At 34.1% G+C, this 9,871-nt stretch overlaps 1 protein-coding gene across 2 annotated transcripts; it reads left to right on the forward strand.

Annotated features, from left to right (window-relative positions):
• The first annotated feature begins 1,162 nt into the window (after positions 1–1,162).
• On the forward strand, positions 1,163–9,358 carry LOC18586986 (protein FAR1-RELATED SEQUENCE 3-like). 2 transcript variants are annotated; one of them, XM_018129542.2, is made up of 6 exons: positions 1,163–1,353; positions 1,710–4,020; positions 4,181–4,270; positions 4,594–4,743; positions 7,306–7,421; positions 8,998–9,358. In XM_018129542.2, the coding sequence occupies exons 2-5, from the start codon at positions 1,795–1,797 to the stop codon at positions 7,414–7,416; spliced, it is 2,577 nt and encodes an 858-aa protein (XP_017985031.2). In that variant the 5' UTR covers positions 1,163–1,353; positions 1,710–1,794; the 3' UTR covers positions 7,417–7,421; positions 8,998–9,358. The 2 variants fall into 2 exon arrangements, with proteins under 2 accessions (XP_017985031.2, XP_007010685.3); XM_007010623.3 differs by having other exon boundaries at positions 9,021–9,358.
• Positions 9,359–9,871: the final 513 nt, after the last annotated feature.

Consider the following 9,871-nt stretch of genomic DNA (forward strand, 5'->3'; position numbering starts at 1 on the left):
TGTTATTGAGGAATTTGTCAGTGGAGATTAGGTGATGTTGACACCAATATTTTACCTCTTGCACAATGATAGAAAATTGCAAATAATGTTGTTGAGATTAATAATGTTGATGGTGTTGTGTGTTGTTGTTGTTCATTTTGACTCACAAAAGAGATCTCCCAAGTTGAAGATAGTGTGAACAGTTAAATACTGAGTCATACTACACAGCACAGTGTGTACACCAATTTGCAAGGTATTGTCCACTTTGATTTATTGGATTTCACGGTTTTGTCTCACAAAAAATACTTTACAAGAAAAAGATGATGTGAATACTTTATTATTTACTCATATTTTAGTATATAATTGATGTGGGATTTATAACTCCCCTTTAAGATAATGACACTAGTTGTCATTACGAATTTGGATCTTTTCGATTTCAAGCCTTTCACTTTTTAATCAATTTGGATTTGATCGTGTTTAAATTTAAATCTTTCAAGCTTATTTTGAATTCGAAATCATTTTGTTACCTCTAACAATCTTGACCATTTAAATTTATTTAACACTAAGGTGTATCGCATATTAAATATTATAATAATATACATTACGTACATAAAGTTGACTTATGAAACAATGTGAATATATTGAAATACGTAATTTTGATATCGAAGCCATATAAATTTTTTTAATAAAAACATGTAATTTTAAGTGAAGAGATATTTTAATAATTAATATTATTAAAAAATTACCTAATATTCATAAAGTATATATAAAATGAATTTGGTACCATATAAGTTTCTTTTCTTTTAAAAAAATGTAGCTTTAATACGAAATATAGAAAAAGAAAAAGTTGTGGGCGTTCACAAAGAAGAAAGTGAATATAATTTTGAAATGTCTCAAAAAAGAAAAATGATTATTTTAATTTGGAATAAAGGTGGGTGATATTAATTTCCAAGTTTATTAATGTTAATAATTTAAAAAATCTAATTTTATAAAAATAACTTGTAAAAAAGTATTATTTTCTTTTTATTTTTGAAAATAAAAACATATTATTTTCATGAAAGAAGGCAAGGTAAAACAATATGATTTTCACATAGGCAAATGAGTAAAAGAGATGAAAATAAATAAAATAAAATAAAATAACCAAAAAAATGATTTTAGAAATTAGTGATGAAATTTTATTCCAATTTCTAGGGTTGGGAAAAAGAAAAAAGAAAGAAAAAAAAGAAAAGAGAAGAAGTTTGGTTCCACCAAGGACAGATTTCATCATCGATAAGGAAAGCTGCGTCACAGAGAAAAGAACTTGGAAGAACAGAGCAGACCCACCCATTCTCTCGTTTCTTCTAGAATGCCATTTTTCAGACCATTTCTATCACTGTAAGTTTCTTGCCTGGAATAAGAATTTGGTACATAACCCAATTTTTTAATATTTCCCTTGTCTCCAAATTTCTTCATATCTTTGGGTTCTTTGTTTTCTTTCATTTTGTCTCTGCCCTTTTGCTTTTGCAGCTCATTTCTTAGTTATTTTGTCATTTTGGGACATTTGGCATTCACTTCACCAATGCTACCCTCAATTCTTTTGTAGAATTTAAGTACTGTTTCTTTCTTTTCTATCTTTTTATGTAGACTCATGCTAATTTGGGTTTTTCAATTGAAATTCAATAGTTTTAGCCATTACTAGATAAGTCATTGCTTTGAGTGATGTTATAATTGATCACTATTCAATTAAACAGATAGATTGAAGGAATGCAGGGCGGTTTAACCTGGGTTTAGTTGAAGCAAAAACATGCTGAATTGCCTGTTATATGCACGGAAAAAATGGATGTGGGAGGGGGAAAAGGGGATAATGTAACGGGAGTAAATGTTGTATCTAATAAGGGTGGTGATAATAATTGGGATGTAACTGAACAATCGCCAGAGATAGAGGTTGTTGTTAATCAGGATGATGATGGAGCTGGAGGGGGTAAGCCATGCGTGGGGATGGAATTTGAGTCAGAGGATGCAGGCAAGTCGTTCTATGATGGGTATGCAAGGCAGTTGGGGTTTAGTACGCATGTTGGTCAGTTTAAACGTGCGAAGCCTGATGGGCCCATTGTAACGTGGGATTTTGCATGCTCAAGGGAGGTTTTTAAGAGGAAAAATATTGAAAGCTGTAACGCGATGTTTAGGATAGAGCAAAAGGATGGAGGGAAGTGGGTTGCGACAAAGTTTGTGGAGGATCATAATCATTCTATGGTTACTCCTAGTAAGGTTCATTACCTTAGACCTCGTAGGCATTTTGCTGGAGCCACCAAAAATGTTCCTGAAACATTGGATGCCACAACTGATGTTTTTGTTTCAGTGGATGGAAATCACGTTTCTTATGAAGCAAATAGGGTTAGGAGTGCCTCCTCTGTTGAACCTAATCGCCTCGTAAGGAATATGATGCCTGTAGGCTATGTTAGACCTTCTAACCAAAGGAGAATGCTGGGGAGAGATGCTCAAAATCTCCTGAACTATTTCAAGAAGATGCAGGCTGAAAATCCTGGCTTTTATTATGCAATACAGCTTGATGATGATAACCGAATGACTAATGTTTTCTGGGCTGATGCAAGATCAAGGACAGCTTATAACTACTTTGGAGATGCAGTTATTTTTGACACAATGTATCGACCAAATCAGTATCAGATTCCATTCGCTCCTTTCACAGGCATAAATCATCATGGCCAGACAGTGTTGTTTGGTTGTGCATTACTTCTAGACGAGTCTGAGTCTTCTTTTGCTTGGCTATTCAAGACATGGTTATCTGCAATGAATGATCGACCTCCTCTTTCCATCACCACTGACCAAGATAGAGCAATACAAGCAGCAGTTTCACAGGTCTTTCCAGAAACTCGCCACTGCATTTGCAGGTGGCACATCTTGAGGGAAGGACAAGAAAGGTTGGCACATATCTACCTTGTTCATCCTTCCTTCTATGGTGAGCTCTATGGCTGCATAAACTTTTCTGAGGCAATTGAAGATTTTGAATCATCATGGAGTGCTCTCCTTGATAAGTATGATCTCCATAAAAATGAGTGGCTTCAGGCAGTATATAATGCTCGTAAACAGTGGGCTCCAGTTTATTTTCGTGGTACTTTCTTTGCTACTCTTTCTTCAAACCAAGGGGTTAGCTCCTTTTTTGATGGTTATGTACATCAGCAGACAACCATACCACTTTTCTTTAAGCAGTATGAAAGGGCTCTAGAACATTCTCTGGAGAAGGAAATAGAAGCAGATTGTGATACAATCTGCACCACACCTGTGCTGAAGACACCATCGCCTATGGAACAGCAGGCAGCAAACCTTTACACAAAGAAAGTTTTTTCAAAGTTTCAGGAGGAACTAGTTGAAACTTTTGTGTATACTGCAAACAAGATTGAAGGTGATGGCATAGCTAGTAAATACAGGGTTGCAAAATATGAACATGATCATAAGGCATACTTTGTTACACTGAATGTTTCTGAGATGAAAGCAAGTTGTAGCTGTCAGATGTTTGAATATTCAGGCATTCTATGTAGACATATATTGACAGTCTTCACAGTTACAAATGTTCTTACCCTCCCATCACATTACATATTAAAGCGATGGACCAGGAATGCCAAATCTTGGGTTGGATTGGATGATCAACCTCCTGATCCTCAAGGTATTGAGACTCTAACCACCCGCTTCAATAGCCTATGTCAGGAAGCCTTTAAATTGGCTGAAGAAGGGGCAGTTGCCCCAGAGACATATAATACAGCGATCAGTGCTCTTAGAGAGGCTGGGAAAAGGATTGCTTTTGTAAAGAAGAATGTAGTTAAAGTCACACTGCCTAGCTCTCATAATAGTGGAAATAGTCATGAAGAGGGTAGCAAAAAGATCACTTCTCCTGTTTCTGATATTGTCCCATCTTTGTGGCCATGGCAAGATGCAGTGTCACCTCGCTTTAATCTTAATGATGTTGGGGCTCCACTGGCTGATTTGAATCAACCTAGCATGGTCCCTGTGTCTATTCATCGTGACAGTGGTCACCCTGATAGTACGGTATGCAGGAAGTGGTTTGTGTCTATTTTATTCATATAAACATTATATGTATGTTACCAAGTTAGACATGCTTATGTGTTTTGGCTTATTGTTGTATAAAGCATTAACAGACCTTTTGGTTAGTGAAACTATGTGAGAGTTCTATATGTGTTGGATGCAGGTGGTTCTCACTTGTTTTAAGTCCATGACTTGGGTTATAGAAAATAAAAATGCAATGGAAGCTGGTAAAGTAGCTGTCATAAACTTGAAGGTATGTTTGCGTATACTCTCATTTTCCTAATGATTTTTATAAAATTAACTATCTTCTTTGCATTTTTTTCTTTTTGCTTTTCTCTATTGGGTTTCTCTTTATACATTCAAGATACAGTTATCTATTACATATTAGATACTATGAAAACTGGTATTAAGTAACAATAAATAGCTTACTTGTATTTAGTCTAGTGCACAAAAATCGTTCTATATTGTTCATGGTGCTGCCAATGACTATTTAGTTTGTTGAATAAGCATGCATCATTGTAGCATGACTTCAGTTGATTGCTTTTGATTGTTAATTTTCTGTCACTTCTGTTGCAGCTGCATGACTATGGCAAGAATCCTTCAGGAGAGACGGAAGTGCAGTTTAGGCTCACAAGGATTACGCTGGAGCCTATGTTGAGATCGATGGCTTACATCAGTCAACAGCTCTCAACACCAGTCAATAGGGTTGCTGTCATAAATTTGAAGGTTTGAATTGTTGAACTTATGCCCCTTTATATCCTAGCATATTATCTTTTCAACATTATTATCATTTAGAAAAAAAAAAAAACGTAAAGGAGTTGATTGTTTCTGATGATCTATTACCTATTTGAATTACTGCATTGTTTTAGCATTATGAAATTTAGTTGGTATATTGGATGTGTTGAATCTGTTCGGCTAAGCTGGCCTGTTTTTTAAGAACATATTGTATTTAGTAAGTTTAGCTGTACCGTTTGGTATTTCATCAGGTTATAGAGACCATAGTGTGCTTAAATGCAAAACATTGAGAATTTGTTATTGTAGATCTAGTTGGCTAAATGAGCAGAACTTCAGAAACACCCTTTGATATTTTAATCTTTAATTCTAACTTTCATTTTATACAATCCGTAAAAATTGCTGCTCTTATTTTAACAAAAGATTATTGCAATTTGAGGAATATTTGAAGGGAATATTGATGATTGGATTTTGGTCCTTGCCAAGAACCAAATTCCCCACCTCTTGGGGCATTATTTATGTTAAACAGAAAATTTCAACCTTTTTTTTGCTCAAAAAAACAGTGAAAATAAACCTGATAAGCATGTAATGGTCCTTCTTACAATGAGTTAAAGTTGAGTTAGAACTTGAACTAGTTTAGCATTTTTGTCCGAACTAAGTGCTTGTTTGGCCTAGCTTTTTTTCAGCTTATTTATCTCTTAAAAGCAAAAGCCAGGCCAAACATAAATTTTGAGAAGCTCGTAAAAAAAAATAGCTTTTTTTTTAAAGAATAAAATTTAAAAAAAAAGAGATTTAGGAAAAGCTCTTATGAGGAGCTTTTTCTTCTCTTTTTTTAAAAATACAAGAGAATTTTTATTTTTGTTCCAAAAATATCCTCATTTGTTAAAAATAATTACAATATTACCCTCTCAACAAAAAGAAATACTTTCTATGATAATTTTAACAAAAATTATAACTTATAAAAAGAAATTTACCAAACAACTTTAGCTTAATTTTAAAAGCTATTATTTTTTATAAGAGCTTCATAATAGCTTCTAAGCTAGAAAAAAGCCGGGCCAAACAGGCTCTAAGGATGTTTTCTTCTGTGCATCCAAATTTTTTGGGTTTATATGTTATTCAGTAGTTCCTTTTACCTGTTGAATATCGAGGCAAGTGGTCAGCATCTTGTGTGCATAATATGGGCATTTTCTCTTTTAGGGCTGAACTTAAAATTTCATCTATCTATGTACAAGACGAAATGCTACTGAATACCCTTCCTCCTTTTTCTCTATCAAGGGAAATAATAGAGCCAGTGGCATGGTTTTAATTCATTGGCTTGAAAAATGCTGTCAACTTTGGAAGACAAAGGCTAAGTTCTTGGGTTTTTCATGAAAAAAGAAGTTATTTTGGTCTTAGGGAAGATGTCCCTATTAGCTAGTTAGGCTGCGATTAGTTAAGTCTTGGTGTTAAAGGGTATTTTGGTCATTTTTGTTTTGCCAGAATGGGTCATAGTCCTGGTCCATTGGGTCTTAAATGGTCTAGTAAGTTGTTAGTGTTTCATATCACTACTCCAGATCTCCTCATTGGCTCTACCTGGATCTTGTTCTTGTTGAGTGCTGAATTTTCTTTTGACTCTCTTTCTCTCGCACAAAGCTCCTCCCTATAAGAAGCTTTTGATTGGATTGTCGTTGATCAAGTTCAACAGTTTTAACAGGGAGACCCATTCATTGGAAACTTGGATCTCTCAAGAAGATAATCAATCAACAATCAACTTCACCAGAGGGTATTCTTTATCTTCTTGGTTCTCTTCTACAAAATTGCTACTATCTAAACCCAATACCCTTTTCTCAGATTTTGAAAACAAACATGGTTATAAAATGTCTGAAATGCCCTCTTTTTTTGAAGCACAATGTGCATCTTTTTGTTTGAGTCCTTTGTTGAAATCTAGATCAATGTGGACTTGGCTTTGAAGTTAAATATGTTGACATGGGCAAATGGGAAAAAAATAAAGATGAAGAGGTTGCTAGATCTCTAGATCAATGGGGCTGTTAAAAAAGAAAAGGTGTGGGAAAATAAGTTGAATGGTTTTTGTACTAACAAATACTTGTGCTTTGTGAGAAACTTGTCCATAATGGCCTATGACCAGTACTCCAGTGTTGACTTTGACCTTTGATTTACAATATTTACCCGTGTTATTATCTATACGAAAGTAAACATATAAATTTTTTTATTTTTTATATTTTTTACATACGTTCCTACTGTCCACTTCTTGACTTTTTGGATATGCCTTGTCTAGCACCTTAAGTCTGAGTTGACACTTGACACTTTTGTCTGTCCACAGAAAGTAGGTTCTAATGATTAATATCATGCCATTAACATTACGTTAAAGTAGAGTGGCACTGATATGATAAATTCAGGAGTATCATCTTTTCTTTCTTGTTCACTACTGCTTAACATTGGATTGTAAGATCTGTGCTCCTTGTTGCTGCATGGTTTTATCTTTTGTTTTAATGTGATACTACATTTTTCTTTTTTTTTTTCTTTTGGACTTATTGCTTGTTCAATTGCTTTTTTCAGCTCCAAGATACAAAGACGACATCTGGGGAAACAGAAGTAAAATTTCAAGTTTCAAGAGATACTTTGGGTTCTATGTTGAGATCGATGGCCTATATTCGTGAGCAACTTTGATAATTGTAAGCATTTATTTCCACCGCTCAATTTTATTGTTAATGGAATTATAATTCAACAAATTACCAGAATGTATGTAGACAACTTACTACTCGGAAGCAGGGAATCAGATGAATTTCGTAATGGTGATGTTAAAAGGCTTGGAAGTTCAACAGAGGTTGTGATGGCCATGGAATAATAAACATTACTATTTTCAGATATATATATATATATAATTTCAATACTAGCAATTTAGGACTTGAATTAAAAATATTTGGCTATTTTCATATTCAAGGGCAGAATTGTAAAGCTTTCAATTTCTGGGCTATATATTTTTTTGTAATTATGTGTTTTGCTGAATGGGACTTAGTCGTTGTCCATTGGATCTTATATTGGGTTTAGAGAAATTATTAGGGCTTAGTCGTGGTCCATTGGTTCTTATTTTCGGTTTAGATAAATTATCAGGGTTTTACGTGGGCTTTGGTTTATATTAGCTAAGTCTCTTCTCTTAATTCTAATGGTTTTAGCTTTTAAGAGTCCAAGCCAGTTAGGAAATGTTATTGTCTGTCTATTTATATCATTTTGTACTGCTAGAATTGGTCTATAATTTATTAATTAAGGTTTGCGTTATTGAGAGTTCTTGGAGAATTTTTTGATAAAGTTCCAGACTTTGAGAAAGTTTGGATTGGTTACTATGATTGTAGAATAAAACAGGGAAAGAGATGGTTAGAGATCTCTGTTCTGATACAGAACTAACGTATGACAGATTTGGATAAGTCTGCCTATTTGGGGTTTACGGTAGCTATGGGAATTAAGGATTTTAAGGATAATAGCTATGGAATGAATTAGGTTAAAGTTTGTATCACTTGGGCTTTCTTTATAATCTCAAAAGAAGGTTGGAATTGAGGGGAAAGATTACTGGAAATTTAGGCAGCAGAATTGGAGAAGCAAGTTCGAGAGGCTGTTATGCTGCGAACAATGACCTGAAAATACTAGTCGAGAGAGAGAGAAATACGTAGATGGTATATGTATTTATTAAAGGTCCAAGAGTACTCTCAAACTTAACAGGACAGATTCCTAAGGGGAAACTGACTAGTATCTGTGGCGTCACGAATATAATGTAAACTCCTAGGGTCCTGGGGCAATCTAAACACGGCAACATAGATACATGGCTATTCTGCCCTGTACATCAAAATTGCTGGAATCAATAAGATAAAATGCAAAATTGCTGATACTGAAATTATGAACATGGGTAACAAAGTTTCTTCGTCCATGTCTGTATCAAATGACTTGCTTTTGTATCCTTGGGACTCAATTGATTCCATCAAAAGAAGGTAAAAATTCATATGTTGCCTTAACTCGTACTCATGTCATACCTATTTATAATGAAGGAAAAGCACACGAGAGCAAATTTTCATGCTTGGAACCTTGGGGATAGTCTTCTAATGGTGCAATTTATTGAACATGTCTTGTGGTGTTATTCCTTGTAAGAAAACATTGCTGGGTATTGAAAAGATGATATATTAGTAACCAAAATGTAGTATCTACACATCTATTCATTGATTTTGAATTCTTATTTGTTCTCAAAATTATTAATTTCAGGTTATTCTTTTGCATTACTGTAGTGTGCTTCAATCAGATGACATGCTCTTCAAAAAGATGTACAAGTTCCTACATGTGAGCTCATAGCCATTCTGAGCTCTCTCCACATGTGGAATGCTTGTTGCTGCAGTTCAGATGCTGGTGGTGTGTGGCATTGAGTCTAGTTACGGTGGTATACTTCTTTAGTCGTAGCCAGGTACGGTAATTTTTGTGACAGCAGCCACATTTGGTTTAGTCGTAGGTAATGTCATTCTTGTCTCTTAACTTCCAGTTACAAATGTGTATTAGCTATTTGTTGGAAACTCATTTGTAAATCTAAGTCATGAAAGAAACACTGGCTTATTGGCCTGCTTTCTCTCAACTTCATGTCTTCAATTTTCCCTTTCTTTTCTGATTGTTTAATCTCTTGGAGTTGAATCACCATATACACTTTCACTTCCTGCAGTCCTGAAGCTAGAATATATTTGGATTTGGCATGAAGTAGGATGTGATGTTGCATTATATACTTATGTGTTGTTGAGGTGAAGGATGGGAATGTCACGTAGTTAATGACATGTTAGTATGTCACGTTAGCATCATATAATATAGAATTTGATTGAACCTAATAAAAGAATTAGGGATTTATTTGATATTTTCTAAATAGGTTATGGATATTTTTAGGTATTATGCTTTTTTTTTCTTTCATTGGTGTGCTTGGTTGGAAATAAGAAAAAATTGATGAAAATTATATATATATATATATATTTCAATTATGCTTTGTAGAGTTGAAAAATTGTAAGAATATATTTTTCTTTACCATTATATCTTTTGTAATCGAAGATAAAAGGATAAAAATCTAAAAAAAATAGATAATCAAAAATTTGTATTATTTTTA

This window comes from Theobroma cacao, chromosome 10, assembly GCF_053813885.1.
Source record: "Theobroma cacao isolate CCN51 chromosome 10, ASM5381388v1, whole genome shotgun sequence".
Lineage (NCBI taxonomy): Eukaryota > Viridiplantae > Streptophyta > Magnoliopsida > Malvales > Malvaceae > Theobroma > Theobroma cacao.

Coding starts and splice junctions, on each gene's coding strand:
- LOC18586986 (XM_018129542.2), top strand. CDS start 1,795: ATGGATGTGGGAGGGGGAAAAGGGGATAATGTAACGGGAGTAAATGTT. Junction 4,271..4,593: donor TAGCTGTCATAAACTTGAAG/GTATGTTTGCGT, acceptor CTTCTGTTGCAG/CTGCATGACTATGGCAAGAA. Junction 4,744..7,305: donor TTGCTGTCATAAATTTGAAG/GTTTGAATTGTT, acceptor TGCTTTTTTCAG/CTCCAAGATACAAAGACGAC.